The 17,414-nt window shown below is 38.3% G+C and overlaps 1 protein-coding gene across 1 annotated transcript in view; it reads left to right on the top strand.

The window, feature by feature from the left end:
* LOC129731108 (uncharacterized) overlaps positions 1–17,372 on the top strand; it is a 33,825-nt gene extending 16,453 nt beyond the window's left edge. Inside the window, exons 4-6 of the mRNA XM_055690874.1 lie at positions 16,493–16,730; positions 16,791–16,924; positions 16,982–17,372. Of these exons, the coding sequence (XP_055546849.1) occupies positions 16,493–16,730; positions 16,791–16,924; positions 16,982–17,289 (680 nt within the window). The 3' untranslated portion in view covers positions 17,290–17,372. The remainder of the gene's footprint in view (positions 1–16,492; positions 16,731–16,790; positions 16,925–16,981) is intronic.
* The last annotated feature ends 42 nt before the right edge of the window (positions 17,373–17,414 follow it).

Here is a 17,414-nt window from a genome sequence, read left to right as displayed (position 1 = left end):
AAGTGGTAGTCAAATTATATCTTATATTGAGTAAAAAAGTCTCAGAAATCGAATGGTAGGTGTCTGATCTACGTAAAATGTCAGCAAAATGTCGATTTTGCCCCAATTTCCCTACAATACAAAAATTGGTTTATCTGCTGACATTTTACGTAGATCAGACACCTACCATTCGATTTCTGAGACTTTTTTATTCAAAATAAGATATAATTTGTCTACCACTTTAAGATAGTAGCGAATTACCATTAATGCTCAGAAATAATCGATATTATTTTGCTTTGTGAAATATACTAAAACCATGCCAAACCCGATTTCGTAGAATCACCGTTTTGAGCTCAGTTTTTGTCCGATTTAAGATCTGTTTTTTTCAAAAGATGGGTAAAAAGATGCTATTATGTGGACAAACTCTTAGAATTTTGATATTTGGCCTCAAAACAAAATGGCATCGAAACAAAACCACAAAAATTACCGGTTTCTCAAAAATTCAGAATGGCGCCATTATTGTCTCTTAAGTTGAAATATGTTCAAACTCGGGGAAATTTAGTTTTGCATAAAAATACACAAAAAAATATATATAGAAGCCAAGGCAGAAAAAAGTTAATTTTTGTTGCACTGTTATTTTGTTGCACTGTTATTCATGCAAGTTATCTTGGTTCTTTCAAAAACATTCAACCTTTTTGGGTTATTTTAGTATTTTAAAGACTTTTTAATGTGAGTTAATTTTTGAATTCGTTTAAGTTACGAGATGTTTGGATTTTCGTAAACTTTCAGAATCCTTCTAATTACTAATTACGCAATATGCCTTAAGATTTTTTTGAATCTTCGTTTCAGTTCTATGAAACTTCCCGAACACTATAAATGTTAATACTTTCTATGTAATTGGCATGGAATATATCGAAATTTTAACGACTGTCCTAAAATATAAATTATAACCTATATATCCAGGGCATCACATATTGCTTGCAAGTTAGCCTAATAGGTTTTTAGTTCGCTCAATAAGCTTTGTGGTCTTCGGATTTTAGTTTCACCTAATGCCGCACTCATTACAATACAATCCCTATCCCTGAGCACTGGAACCCACGATCTCTAAACAAAACGGGCATCATCATCCTTTTGCTTCCCAAAAAGTACTGCCTCTTGGTCGTGGCCAGCGTCGTTATTGGTCAGCGGTAAAAAGAATTGTGAACCAGTGAAAATTGCACAATGAGAACGAAATGCTAGTCACAAGCACCTATTGTCTGGTTAATTTTTCCATTTTGTTGGTTCGACGGAGTGAAACTAAGGACAGTCTTCCTAAGCTAAGCTAAGCTGAAGCTGAAGCTTCCAGAATACTGTAAATGATTGTTGCTATTTTTGAAATTGAATAATTAGGCTTTTTTGTAAATTTAGAACTACTCGTGATTTTTCAGTAGAATCTGCATTATTTCAGAATTCATCAATCAGAACTGATTTAAAAAAAAATAATTATGACCTTCAACCTTTTATTCTTTCAAATTCCACTTGTTTGTTTCTTTGATTATAATACAAGGTGTTTTTTTTTAATTTCTGGTTATAGTACAAAATTATCAAGATTTTGTTGTATTTTTTTGATAATAATTTCTCAGAATTCATAATTGTTTTGAAATTTGGTCAACTTTAGTCTAAAACCATGGTCATTGATTTACGATACCCCTCATTTTCAAAACGACAATGATCTTAATTTACATCTTAAACCATACGCTCATTTCATTACAAAAGCAAATTACATTACCGGTGCCAGGTGTGATTCACTATTCTGTTGCGATTTAAGTCGGGAACACATCACTATTAAGTACACAATCGAACTCATCAGTAGATAATTTCATCCGCCCCTCATGATAACATCTTCCGGTGCGGCTAACAAGTTTCACAAGCTGTCAAAATTCACCAACCTACATTAAGCGGCAGCACATCATTCGCCAGCTTTTGCGTGTATCTTATTTTTTTTTTAGGGTAAACAAAACATCAATTAAGAGTGGGTTCTTCCCCCGGTTGTCTCTCGTTTTTATAATCGTTCCAGTAAACGTACGGCTCGCGGCTCGTATCCGCGGTTACACGGAAAACACCGACGGTGAAAACTATGTCCGCTTCCACCGGTTGGGCATCCGGCTGAAGGTCGACGACGGCAAGTTTCAGCTGGCCAATCTATTCAACGGGGATCCGGTGCTGGGGAAGGTGGGCAATCAGGTGATCAACGAAAATTCGCGCATCTTCCTGGACGAATTGATACCGGGGTTGGAGAAAAATCTGAGCAAATTGTTCACCGCGATCGCGAACAATTTGCTAAAGAACGCAACCCTCGATGAGATGTTTCCCGAGAAGGCTGTGGATTAGGAGTGCGCTCGAGTGCCTAACGCTGGGTTGTCTGATTGTGGTGTATGTTGTGTTTTTCTATGTGCAGATAATAAAAACGTTTTGATAGGACACGAGATGAGGAAATTAATTTGTGTCTGAAAGTATGGGAAAGAACGAGCAAAATTACCAGGAATCTGAATAGATGGAAGTCCCGTACTGGATGCTGTGAAATATCTATATGCAGTAAAATGTTCGTTAGAGAAGTGTGAAATACAACGATAAAATCTAATTACTATGGTCGTATTTGCTGTAAGTTGCTCCAGCTACATGACAGTTTGCACGTTCGCTTGATTGACCACCGACAGGCAATGGAAAAAAAATCACTTGTCGGTAATTATTAAATTGAATATTATCTTAGCGACTGGATTCTACCAGGGACGGGTTCTACTGAGAGATTTCCGCTGGGGCTCGTGACTTTTGTCATGCACTCTTAGCAATTGTCATTCAGTATAGAATACATACCAAATAGTGAAGCTAGAATCCACTTCTTATTTTATCTAAAGGAAATTATTATCATTTCAGAACATCCGAAACGGAAACTTATTGGTAGGAAATAGGAATTATCTTATCAAGAAACCACTTAACCCCTCGCGCATGCAAAACATTGTCTGATTCATATCTGCTACGAACAACGTTTTTTAACTCGCAATTCGAGTAAGTGCAAAATTTGCGTTTCTTCACTGCTGCGAAACAAAGCGTAGTGTGGCTTCAGTACCCGGCTGCCGGTAAAATCAAAACAAACGCAACCCTTGGTTGTCCATGAGCCAAAAACAAGTTCAAGGTGAGCTAAAAGAAACAAAACAAAATGCAGCTAACGCAGCAAAGTCGACTTGAACTTAGTGTCACTGCTGAGTTTTTTCTGTTTTGTTTTTCAACAAAACTTGGCAGCTCGAGGGTTCATCCGACCATACTCACAACTGCGTGCCGAAGGAATGCCTCACTAATGCAACTAATGGTGCCTTATCCACTTAACATCAACCTAGACGCGGGTGTTGCTGCGCATCTCTTTTCGCGATTTACGTCGAGAAGCAAACAAACAAAAAAGGAAACAGAATGATGAATCGATCGATATAATCAACCCCGGTGATATGGCAATTTATATTTTTTTTCTGCAAAAAAATCTTGATATCTATACATAATCAACGGATCGCGATTCGGATTTCGATCCGACACGGTTATTCTCCGAGGATGACTCTAGCCTTTGGTGGGTTGGGAATGACGTCGAAATGGCGTCACTATTGTGGCTGGCTCAAGTTAATTAAATAAAATCGAATATTCTCGTGTACAATACTAATGTCAGAACTCAGACAGCTTGTGGTTTGATGGATATATTTTTGGGGTTAAAGAAAAAAAAATGCACACGCAACGGGGGTTTCTTTTCATGCTACTTCAGTGGATTGATGTTTGCTGTCATTGCTCCAAATTGTCAAGGTTATCTGGCGATCTGATTATTTTATCCAGAAAGACAAGATGGAGGTTTTTTATATGTTTTTTATCATATTACGTATTGGATTCTAGTTAAAGTTTTTGACTTCTCAAATAATACTATTTAGCGTTCTGTAAACTCTAATGCAAGTTCATGAAAAATAACAACTTTGTTTAGAATATGTTAGCCTAGGAGCAATTATCACCAACTTAGAGCAATGATCGGTGACCATGTTCACGAGCACCGTTTGAGTCTTTCAATCCACTTGTCTCTTAAACTGCTGGATCCTGAATTAGGTTATTAACCTTAAATAATTATGACAATAATCAATGCACAAATTATGTTTTAAACTTAATACATAGAACAACGATGATCAGGAAAAAACTGATCACTGAGCATCCCAAACACCGCGCTAGGGTTTCCCTACTTCGCCGGGTGGAAAATTGTAATTGCGAACGGTCGACGTTCGTGACGCTGCGGTCGCTCGAGAGGCAAACCGGCATCGACGCCGGCACCCAAAAAGATGCGGCTAGAAGTGTATAAAACCACGCCAGACCGACCGGACCGAGATCAGTTTGTTTGGCGTAATTAACCGGTCAATTACTTTGCGTGCGTGCGCGCTCACACTCTGCTGTCGGAAACGAAACGCGTATCCTTTTTCGCTCCAGCTCGAACCGGTTTAGACGGTGTTGAACTTGACTTTCGGTTGCGCGGTTGCGCTAGAATATACTAGACGGTTGGTTCGTTAGTTCGTTCGTTAGTTCAAAGTACAAGCTTTAAGGACGCGAGGATAATAATTGTTTGTGGAGAAATATGAAGCAGTTCCACCTTGTCGGATTGTTGGCGATATTGAACTTAGGCTTCAGCTATGCCTATATCGGTAAGTGTGGTGTGGTGTGGTGAGAACATTTTTCTGGTGACATTGATGATAGAGAGCCGGTTCGAAAAACCGGCGAAAGAGGAATCTTTTAAGGGTGGAAGTGTTTAGAGTATGCAAATTTTATTTTGAACATTTTGTGGGTTAGTTTTTCTCTTCGGATTGGCGAGAGTTGAGTATATATTCATTTTAAAGGCAGTGTTAGTTGGGAAGTTAGGATGTGAAATTTTTCATCATGTCTGTTATCGTACTATATATCACTTAACTTTTTCCTGAAGTCTTTTCCGCATCTTTATGAAGTACAACTATTGATTATAATCAAAATTAACTGGCAGACAATTTAATAATGAAAGATTTATGTGTGATGAAACTTGTTGCAATTGAAAAACAATCAGACTACCATTAAAAAATGTGTAGCGAGTCTACCTTCTCTTTAAACATTTTACCTGAAATTTCACAGTTTAGCTCATTTCAACCGAACGTTCATTTCACCGAACGTCTGACAGCGTCGAGCACGGGAATGATAAGAATTTCCCTACTAACAAAATCAAAGTTCTGTGCTCGCTCGCACTTTTCTTGAAACTTTCATGACCATAGCGTATAAAAAAAAGACTTTTTCCAACAGTTTCGACTTCGGGTTTCTTCACCAGACATTCCTCAAGTTCATCCTAAATATTTTAGCCCTGAAACACTACAAATAGATGAAAATTTCGAAAGAATTTGCGTCTAAGTGCACAATCGCAAGAGTGACGTTGATGAGTTGTTTTGGTTATGAGTTACAATTTCGAGTGATCATCACTATGTACACTATGTTTTGTAGACATTTCGTGGTATTGACTACAACAACAATGTAACTAAACTGTTATAAAGAAGGAGGCCGGGATCGAAAAAAACTATTGAAGAGCGAAAAATTAATAATACTTAAAATTAAAAATACATAGTATATGATTGTGAGATGTTTGTTCGATGGTACTACCCTTGTGAGCCTTCAGTCTAAGCCGTTTAGCACTGTTGAACTGCATAAAGAGAAACTGCGTATAATTTTATGAAACCTACACATCTAAGTTGGAATCGTGTGTGTCATGAATTTTTGAAACAGGCGATATCCTTCCAGATCAGAGATTTTCATCAGGAATTTTAAGGGGAATGTTAGTAATCAACATTGGTGCTTATTACGGTGAAATCAGAGTGAAGTGAGTACAGCCCTATCACGGGACTCACGTTAATGAGAAAAAGGTCACAAAGTGACATCTGCCGTGAAATCTCACGAAGATTAGGAAGATGAGGAATCGATTGATTTGTGATCTATTGCTTATATGTATTGGATTTATTTCCCAGTAACAAGACGAATCATTTTTTTTTTCTCGAAAAAAATCGACTCTCTGGGACTTACAATTATTTTAGCTGCGGCCAATGAAAGGTAAGGGAAAAAGTTTACCTTCGAATTTTGTTTAGCGGAAGGGCTCAAAAATTTCGTTTTCTAGAAAAATGTCCTCACACAAAATTATCACACTTCACGGAGCTAATTTTTGTCACCTTATTTTAGGTGGAACCGGCAATAGGCCCAAAAAAGTGAGAGTGAAATATATTTCACCGTGAAGTGACTCTTGTAATAAATACCATTGTTTCAAATTTCATTTTAGTTTATAGGTTCATAAGCTACATAAGAATAAGCTATGCTGTTCTGAGACAAATCGCAACATTTTGTATAACAAGAAAATAAATGTGCTTATATCACTCTTAAGGGGTTATATACCTTTTTAGTTTTCATAAAGTCGAAAAAAATTTTATTGCATTATCTTCAAATACAACATCTTGAGAACATTTTCACAAATTTTCATAAAGATCTGAGCAATAGGAAGAAAGTTAGAGCGATTTGCAGCGCGCCTCGCCACGGCCGCATAAACAAAACTTGAAACTTTACACGCGATTATCTCGGAATAGTGTTTTCCGAAAAATGACTTTGCCGTGATCCTGATTGCGGGAAAACTACTGAACCGATTTCCTTCATCTTTTTTTTTAAATTTGCGTTTGCGTGCTTTTTTAAACATACAGTTACATTTTGCCGCAGAAAAAATTTTAATGCCATTTTTAGCGCTCAAAACGTGCATTTTTTGGGGAAAACGTGCCCGTTTGCACTGAAAACAAAATATTCCTAAAAGCGATCGTTCAAGGACCCGGCACACTTCTGAACTGATGAAATGATATGAGTTTTTTGATTTCGGTTGACCCGCTGAGTCTCTATCAGGATCAGTTTCAAGAAAATCCGACCTTAAATAAATTTTTGCCGAAAACTTTTGTCTAGTGCATTTTTATGAATATAGGCCTTACTCAATAGTTTTGAGGCGATATTCAATGAAATTCCCGGTTTTTCCCGGTTCCAAACAATTCCCGAGTTTTTCTCGGTTTTCCCGGTTGAGTGGCCACCCTGTAATCATTCAAAGCATAATTTTTGATTATATTTCTACCGGTTTCTTCTGGAGTATACAGGCGTTTGCAAGTACAGTCAGGTTTTTTTTACGTGGGAGATACGTACTATAGACATTATATATAGACCTGCGGACTGAATCGCAGCGAGCCAAAACAACTGTCAAACGAGCGAGCCAAAATAAACATAATGAAAAATGTGTATCAAACAAATAACAACAATATAGAAAACCAGCGTTGCTAGGGTTGCTGCCTTCCACTCCGCAGGTCTATATATAGTGTTTATAATACGTACCTCGTAAAAAAACCGCGTAAAAAAAGCGCGTTAATTCGAAAATCCGCGTAAAAAAACCACGTTTTTTTAAATCCGCGTAAAGTAGTCCAGCAAGAAGGGCTTTAGAAAAAACTCGAGACGCTCTAGAACCAGTATTAAAAATTGACGTTTCTGGTTCCAAACCCACGTTAATTCGGGAATTCGCGAAAATCTATGAGGTAATTCGGAAAATGAATTTGAATATTTTTGATCAGGTGTTTGTACAATTGCACGGTAACACTGATCAACACAGGTGTGGCTTAAACTGTAAAAAAGGAGAGATTCTAGCTTTTTAACCATTTTATGAATTTTGGTGCTCCCAGCCATCGACATTTTTTCAGAATTTCAGAATTTAAATATTAGTTGTCTTGTAAACATAACGTTGAAACGACGAACTGGGTGAGCAATTACTATGCTACACTTTGACTTCAGTTGACGCGTTTTGACAATGGCACAGGAAATTTCACAGGAATGGTTAAAAAGTTATAAATTATCTATGGCAATTATTTTGACTATTTTGTTATTATATTTATCTACCTGGATGTTTGTTATAAAGAAAAAAAGTTTGTTTTTAAGGGAAAAAAATGCCAAATAAAGAATAATAAAGAAAACTAATTCAGCCCAAAACTACCCACCTAGACCAGAATAGAAAGTATCCCATTAAACCTCTGCCTAAAATAACTGAGCTAACTCACCAAAAGAACAGAAAAGGGCAAAGCAAAAATTGATTCCTAATCCGTTCCGAAGTTGAGAGAGACTAACAACAAATGTTTGAATGTTGAAAATGTTTGTTACAAAAAAGTGCTGCCTTGTTGATCTCATAAGAGTGGTTACAGTCAGGTTTTTTTCACGCGGATTTTTATACACGGACTTTTTTACGAGTTTTTTACGCGGATTTTTGAATTGACGCGATTTTTTTACGCGGATTTTTGAATTAACGCGTTTTTTTTACGCGATACAGCGCTAATTCAAAAAAAATTTTTCGCGAATTCCCGAATTAACGTGGGTTTGAAACCAGAAACGTTTAGGGGTTCATGTAGTAAAAGACTCAGTCAAAAAAATACTCTCCGCCCACCGAAAGATCCGGAATGACTGTCAAAGGGGACAATTTTTAATACTGGTTCTAGAGCGTCTCGAGTTTTTTCTAAAGCCCTTCTTGCTGGACTACTTTACGCGGATTTAAAAAAACGTGGTTTTTTACGCGGATTTTCGAATTAACGCGCTTTTTTACGCGGTTTTTTTACGAGATACGTATCCCCCACGTAAAAAAAACCTGACTGTACTTGCAAACGCCTGTATACTCCAGAAAAAACCGGTAGAAATATAATCAAAAATTATGCTTTGAATGATTACAGGGTGGTAACTCAACCGGGAAAACCGAGTAAAATTCGGGAATTGTTTGGAACCGGGAAAAACCGGGAATTTCATTGAATATCGCCTCAAAACTATTGAGTAAGGCCTATATTCATAAAAATGCACTAGACAAAAGTTTTCGGCAAAAATTTATTTAAGGTCGGATTTTCTTGAAACTTTCAGGGAATAGACCAATATATATGAATTATGTTCCGGCATAATTACTTTATTCAAGTTGCATTACATTACGTGCAATAGTGGAGCCGACCTTTAGGGGCACTCACATCCATTCTTTCTTCAACTCCAACTCGTCTTTAAACACCTTGGACGATTTTCGAAGTTTGGCCTTCATTATGGCCCAAAATGTTTTCACCAGATGAATTTCTGGTGAATTTGGGGGTTGACGGTTTTGGTCACATTATGCGACGCGACGCGAGACCAGACAAACAACACTTATTGTTCTTACATAAACAACATAAAAACGCATTAAAATTTACCTTTTAGTCGACCGGTTTCGAGCTGCTACCGCCCATCTTCGGGACTTTGTCCAGAGTCTGTCTCCTTACCAATCCAACATCGATCGCGCGTAATGGCATGATGCCAGGTCTGGCCAAAATAATGTCTCGCCTCCGAGGGACCGCAGGGCAAAAGGCGCTTCCGGAGGAACTTGGTGCGGTAAATTTCGCGGCTGATGGTACTCATTGTGATGTACGGTTTCATTAACCACTCTCGATACAGCTTCCTTGCGCCGGATTTGGCCGCCGCGTTTTGTTGATCCCGCCGGTTCGGTGCCTTCCGGACCTAAAATAAACGAAACCCAGCTCGTTTCATGGTTTGCTGAACAAACCAGGCGAAACACTTTGCCTTCAGAGCCGCGCCGCGAATCGAAACGCTTGGATTACGCTTGATGTAATCCAACACCTTCCGGGCCTTAACAAGGTCAGCTGTCTCCGGTTTTCTTCCTTTTCTAGCCGGCCGCTCGGTCCCGAAACACAGTTGTATGGGTGATTCCCAGTTGTCTTCCGATTCATCTCATAGTTCCAGTCGGATTTTTCATGACGGCGCGCAAAATTCTCTGGCGATTATTTCGATGACATCTCAATAACCACTGAAATGATAATACACTCCAAACTAGTTATACCCTGTTTTTCATCAATTTTTACTGATCTGATAGCCGGTTCAGGCAAAATCTTTCCTAACTTGACCGTGTTTATTAAGAAGATTTTGATTCTATCACATGGCAATGCCACGTTGGAGTGCCTAGTGGTGAATCTGGAATAAGAAAGCCTTGTACGCAGCGCTTGGTGTACAATGCAGTACAAGATGCCGGTGGATTAGACGAAATTGATATCACCATGTTGTTGATCTGTTATGCTCGCAATTCACACATGTTGATTTGATGAAGGCAGAAAAGAAGGAGCGGCAGAAGAAAGCCACGGCTAGTGCCATTAAAGTGGTAGAAGCCAAAACGGCAAAACTTCTCGCGGAAACCCAAAAAGAGGCAGCACTGATGGATGAGGAGATGCGTGCCCTTCTAGCACTTCTAGTCGAACGAAATTGGAGGTCAAACAGAAAGTAGTAAACACTTACCACAGAATTTCTGAAAGGAGCTTCTCAAATACAAAAATGGTCATAACAAAAACTGACTTCTAATAATAGTTGTAGAAACAAAAAGCATTCAGCATGCTCAAAATGGCTGAAAGCTTTAAACATTTTAAAGAGCAAGTTAAAAATAATGTAAATACAACTTCGTTTCAACAAGTTCTCAGGAAAACTGGAAAATCAAAAGACAAATTTAGCTTAAATTCACCTTACGTCAGGAAAAGACCGAAAGCTACTCAATTACTCAAAAATTTATCCCAAATTAAACTCAAAAAACTTTCAAACATCTCTAAAAGATACAAAGAAAGCATACGAATGAAAAAAAAACAGGAGAAATTGGAAAGAAAAATTTCTAAAATGGCATTTTAACGAAACAAAAAAAATAAAAAATAAAGCCCTTTCAAATTTTAAAAAAATAAATAATGATGGCTTAAAAAGCATGGAAATAATATAATCTCAAATAAATCTCCAATTTCTAGAAGACAGAAAGACCAGAAATATACGTGAACAAATTACCAAAAAAATACCCAAAAAACGTGAAAGAACGAAAAAGCTACAAAAGAATTTAATTTCAAATTGAAAACAAAAGCGTTCGAAGGAGCAAAGAAATGCAAAACCAGGAAAACAGCTCAAAAATTGATCTCAAATAAATATTTATCTTTTTTTTGGCTTTCTCAGTCTTTATGAATAAAATACACGACAATCTAGCAAAGTAACTTTAGGTAACTTTTTACGTTGAATACAGTTTTCCCTTGAAAAAGGCCACCAAAACGGCCGAAACGTCGGGCAATTTTGCTAGATTGTCGTGTATTTTCTTCATAAAGACTGAGAAAGCCAAAAAACAGAAAACTCTTGCATAACCATTACCAGTCGTTGACATAAAAATAAATATCTATCAACTTGAAAAAATCAAAAGGCTTGAAAGAATAACAAAAAATAACGAAACCCTCTAGTGCCCAGTGCCGCCTTTAGACGGTTTTCAGTTGAACTTCTAAAAAGCTTCAATCATTACATAAAAAATGATTATAAAATTTCAAAGTGATTTTTTCGAAGTCCGCCTGAAAATTAATTTGGGCACTAGAGGGTTAAGCTCTAAATGGTTGAAAAATATGTCTAACGGCTAGAAAAGCTAACAATGAAAATGTGGATTCAAAACATTTTAATTAGACAGAGAAGGTCCAACTAAAGTAAGTTTTGCCGAGAAGGGCTGATAAAAAATGCTTCTAAGATATAGTAGAAACAAAAGAAAAATAAAAACTCGTCTGAAAATTTCTCCAAAAAACCGGACGACGCTCCTGAAATCCTGGATAATGGTCTTAAATTTGGTCCAAAATAATAAAGTAGGGTAAAAGCACCGGTTTTGGCCATAGCATGTTATTGATGAGAGATATTTGTCTTTCTTCCTTCGAAAAATATATAATTCAATCAGTTCAACGGGGAAATCGGATGCATTCAACCAAATTCTCCATTGAGTTTAAATAAGGGTCATTCCATACGAAGTGTACATGCCACTTGGACACGACGATCACAGATTTTGCTCAGAGTTGGGGGAATTATTCATCTACTGTCTCTTTGGAAAAATCCTGATTTTGGTGTCGATTGGAATACCCCCTGCGCTGTAGGACCCCCCTCTTTATTGCAGTCGCGCGATTTTTGTTAAAAATCTCTCTTTTTTTTTACAATTCATAGACGTAAGATGTCGGAAAAATACTGATAGACGATTTTTGAAGAAAATAAACCAAGAAATCCAGAAAAAATATATGTTTTGACCAGAATTTTTGTATTTGAAAACTAAATTTACATTTTTCGGCAAACGGAGCCATTTTTATTTTAAATTTGAGTATTTGATCGTGTTCCTTGGAAAATTTCACGTAAGAAACAACTATCATGCCGAGGTAATATGAGCCAATCTCGAGGTATAACATTTTTACGAAAATAGTTTTAAATTTCGGAATTAATTTATTTTAAAATTTATAGACGGACACCTGAAAAATAGTGATAGGTGAATTTTGAAGAAAATAAACCAAGGAATCCAGAAAAAATATTGTTTTTGACCGGAAGGGTTGCCAGATAGATTATCTTTGTATTTTAAAACTACATTTGGATTTTTCGTCAAATGCAGTTAATTTTGTTTTAGATTTGACGGTTTCATCGTATTTCTCGGAAAGTTTTACGTAAGAAACACTTATCACCCCGAGGTAATATGAGCCAATCTTTGGTCTACTTTTTTTATCCATGTGCTGTAGTAAGTTTTGCCTGATTCTGGTAACAAAAGTTGTTATAGAAATGAACAAACTTAAACAATGTTATGCTTTATGAAAAATAACTTGCAATTTACCTAAACGTTAGACTGTACAGTAAATTGGGGAAATTAAAATTATTTTTTTTATTAAAAGTAAAATGCGCACATTTATTTGCTACATTTTGTAAAAGTTTTGTCGAATAATATCAGCAGTTTCAATAGGAGACTCCGAGATAGGAGTAATTTAAGATACTTTTTTACAATTATCAATTTTATTCGGTCATGACTGGTGTTTCTACGCTAGTTCTAACGAGATCAAAAGATCAAAATGAAAACGATCCAAAGTCAGCCCAATTCACACACTGTTTCTAAAGCTGCAAAAATGTGATCGGAATTGTTTTGATCCAAGAAAAAATGATTTTAGAGCCGTTGCTTTTTTAGCGAAGTTATTCCATAATTTTATTTCAATTTACGAGAAATTGCAATTTTGTGATTAATATGCCTAACAGTAACAAATTTTACTTTTCTCATTTCTTTCACATCAAGAACTTTGTCGAAGACGCCATATTTCTATCGACCTACTCAAATGTACTTTTGTGGAGTTATCAATAGAATACCCCATAAACTCAATTGTTTTTTTTTTTAATATAATGATTTGCTACAATACTTGAATGTTCTACAATGTTGTTTGCTATAACTAAACCCACAATTTCATGGCGGCCGTATGGACGACGAGCAGGCTCCCGCTTCAGGAGGTTGTGTCAACCTCAAACGAAGAATACGCTGTTGCCACGTTCCGCCACGTTGATCTAGCGAAAGGTTCACTCAGATGGTCGACCATGGAGCTGACGGGCTTAACGCTGTTGGGGTTGGCGGGTCCTTTTAACGTATGGGCTGTTGAGTGGGGAAATTGCTGTACGAACCAGAGGGGTCAAGTTTTGTTGGAAGCTTTGAAACAGCTCAACCTACGTTGGGACCAAAAACCAACGTTGGGACCAAAAGTACATTCAGCAGGAATGGTGTGGATTAGAACATCGGCATGACGGAGTGGCGGGTAGATGATGGCTACACCAATAGCGACCACTAGTCGGTTCGCTATAGTGTAGATCACAACGTGCGCCGCCGAGCGACGGGTAGAGCCAACACTCCAACCGTCCGCGGCTGAATGACATCGCATTTCGATGCCAATAAAAAGGCAATGAAAAGAGAACTTGGTTGGAGAAGTTGGCTTCGCTCGAGTGTTGATCAATTAGTTGCCATACCATCGCGGACGTGCGACGCCGTCTAGACCTACCTAGGAATGAAAAGGCACCGGTTTACTGGTGGACGGACGCGATAGCAGACCTCGCAGTGAGTACCTCCGTGCAAAACAGAGGATGCAACGCGAGCAGACCGAGGAACTCAGAGTAAAACGCCGTGCAGTATTCGGGTCTGCAAGTCCGGCACTTAAGAGTGTGATTAAGGCGAGCAAGAGGGCTTGTTTTGATAGGCTATGCGTAAGTGCCAATACGAATCCTTGCGATCACCATGGATGCTGGAGCGTATCATAAAGACTTTTTCCACGCCAAGGGCAGAGTCCTTGGCGACAGCCGTGTCAAAGTTGAGGAGAAGGCAAGAATTACGAATGAGGTTAGCAAGACGGCGGAGATGGCAGTCCCGCGCAAAGGAAGGGGCATTCGCATTTGCGTAATCATCACGCTTGACGTGAAGAATGCGTTCAGTAGCACTAGCTGGGACTCCATAGCATTCACGCTTAGGAACATCCATGTTCCAGTGTCGTTGTACAAGTTTTTGGAAAATGAATTCCGGAATTAAATACTAGTTTATAACACAGAGGGAGTCAGAAGTGTGTCCCAATCACCGCAGGAGTACCACAAGGTTCCACCCTGGGTCCGGTGTTGTGTAATGTCATGTACGATAAAGTGTTGAAACTAAAGTTCTCTGTAGAGGTTGTGATCTTCGGCTTTGCGGACGACGTAACGCTGGGGGTCTGCAAAGAAATCGATCGGAGAAGTCGAGTTGACGACCGCACCCTGCATACGAGGTGAATTACCGTAAATAAGGGCAACAGGAGATAGTTAGAATTGGAGAGATGTAAATAAAAACTCTTTGTGGTGAAACTGTGGGCTTTCTTATAGTTAAAAATATTGTAGAAGGTTGAAAATTTGTAGAAAATCATAAAAAAGTTCTATTGAAAAAGCAAAAATGGTTTTTTTTTGTTCACACAACATTTATTCGACACGGCACAATTAGCAAAAATGATTTAAAGGGGCATTGTCCAAACAAATTGGATTTTTGTGTGTGAAAATTAGAAAAGTAAAATTCCTGGAGATATTTGATCTTCAACAAAAACGTGTGTTTTGTATGCCGCAATGCTTCTCTAGAAGAAGGTTAAATGTTAAATGTAACTTATAAAAGTTATGCACGAAAAAACTAAATTTTAGGTTACTTTGATTTAAAATACTTTATAACTTTGTACCTTATCTTCATTGGTTCGTTGAGCAAAGTTCCATATTTTTAATTTTTTTGCAACTTTGCTAAATAAACCACTCCCTTTTCTTAATATGAGATTTTTTTTTAATATGGTGAGCTTTTGACAATTTGACTTTTGACAAACGTTTGACAATTTGAGATTATGCGGGTCATTCATACAAAGAATGTTCCGAAGATTTCGTTAAACTAAGATGAAGTTGAAAGACGGTATGGAATTGAGTTTACCTTCTTACCTCTTTGGGCTACTGTGCATCGGTGACACTGGTCAAGGACCACAGTTGTTTCGATTTTTCCAAGACACTGACACAGTTTTAAAAATATGTACAAATGCCTTACAACAGGATACTAAGGCACGAACAGCCAATCACTATAACTGTCATTACAAAAAAAAAATTCAAAGCACTCTAAATAACGAGTGAGTTTTTCATACTAGAATCTTCATAAAAAAGCGCTCAAAAGCATCACGGTGGAGCCATGGTTAGTAGTAGTGACTAGTGATACTTTTAATTTTCTAAAGGTCAAAAATGCTTCCAGAATTGAATGTCTCTGGTTAAAAATCGTTGAATGTGCAACTCTGCAAGCTTGTAGTTTTAAACATTGCAGTGCTAAAATAGATAATGGTTCTCACTTAAAACTTAGTACTTCGACCCCCCCGGCAGGTTAACAACCTAATAGCTTGATCAATCGGGGAACCGATTGAAATAAAAACGTTTGCTAACACGATGTCGTGATTTCGCTTCAGATCTCAACGCAAAGTTTCAACTGCTTGTTGTTGAGTTTTTGCTTTGCATTACTTTAAACTGCAATACGTCCGGTGCGGGCGTGTAATAATTGTTTTCAAACAGAGCACTTAACGCGTGCAATCGTGTTACGGAAGAATCCCAGCAGTTTAAAAACCTCTGATAAGGGAGAAAAAATGAGCAGCGATTAAAAACGTCATTAGCACATAAGATGTTATACGCAGCGTAGAACTTTTAGGCCTGCCCGTTTATCACACGTCCAGATTCGTGAGATAATTTCAGCGAAAAGTGTACACAGATGCAATCGCAAGGCGGGGGCCGCCCAAGTGATGTGGACCGAGATGCAATCTTTCAACGGCGATGTCTGCTAAATAGCGGATGTGAAAAGTAGCACTAAAACGTGAGAAAAAAAAGTTAATTTCACAGCGTTAGTCAGACGCTCGATCCATTCGGATCGATCGTGACCGCTGTGCGGTGTAGACTACTGATAGGCGATTTGACTGATGTTAGCTATTAGCGTTAGATGAGGCATTCCTGAAAATTTAAAACTTAATAATGACCTAATAATTGCTCAAATGTGGTGGGAGTTCACATTGTATATCTCTTCAAATTATAAGCGACTTAACTGTAATTTTTGTTTGTTTACCAGAACCAGCCCTGTCCGTTTGCAATACTAGGGACCCGAGTGTGGATAAGTGCATTATCGATGTGATCGAACGGATTCGGCCGAACATCGGTTCCGGCAATTATGGTTCGGAAAACAAACACCCCCCGATGGAACCGATCGTGCTTGAGAGTATTCGTATCGAGCGTGGTCCGTCCTTTTCGGCTAACTTCTCCAATCTGGTGATCAACGGAGCGACCAAGTTTGTCATCAAGAAGCTCAAGTGAGTTTGTAATGGTGTAGATTATATTGTACAATTATTTTAAAAATCTCTTCCAAATAGGACGGATTTCAGCCAGAGGAGAATTAACGCCAGCGTTATTCTGCCAGTGTTGGATGTCCTGGGCAAATACTCGCTGAACATGAACATTTTGGTCCTGCGCATCAGCGGCGCTGGTGATATTCGCGTTCAGCTCAGTAAGTTTTTTGAGGAAAAACTCTTCACACTTTATAACCAATAATTCTTATCTTTAGATGACACCAAGGCAATCCTCCGGCTGGAGTACTTCACGGAAAAAATCGACGGCAAGGAGTTTGTCCGCTTCCAGCCGATCGATCTGAAGCTGAAGTTCGATAAGGCCTCCTTCCAGCTGAAAAACCTCTTCAACGGTGACCCGATGCTCGAGAAGGTAGGTAACGATGCGATCAACGAAAATCCGCACGTGCTACTGGACGAGGTGAAACAATCGTTCGAGGAGGGACTGGCGGAAAAGTTCACCGCCACCGCTAACAGTCTGGTGAAGAATTCCGAGGTGACTGAAATTTTCCCCGCCAAGGAGTAGTGACGCCATCGTTGGAAGGGCGGTACTTTGATGGTTGTGATTAGAAAGGGGCTCTGTAATAAAGAGGAGATTTACGTAAGCAACTCCCTACACAGGTTTATTCGTTTGAGAAAGCTCACAAGTTC

Source organism: Wyeomyia smithii, chromosome 3 (genome assembly GCF_029784165.1).
Source record: "Wyeomyia smithii strain HCP4-BCI-WySm-NY-G18 chromosome 3, ASM2978416v1, whole genome shotgun sequence".
NCBI classification, from domain to species: Eukaryota; Metazoa; Arthropoda; class Insecta; order Diptera; family Culicidae; genus Wyeomyia; species Wyeomyia smithii.
The sequence above is the reverse complement of the archived record's forward strand: the minus strand, read 5'-3'. Positions and strand labels throughout refer to the sequence as shown.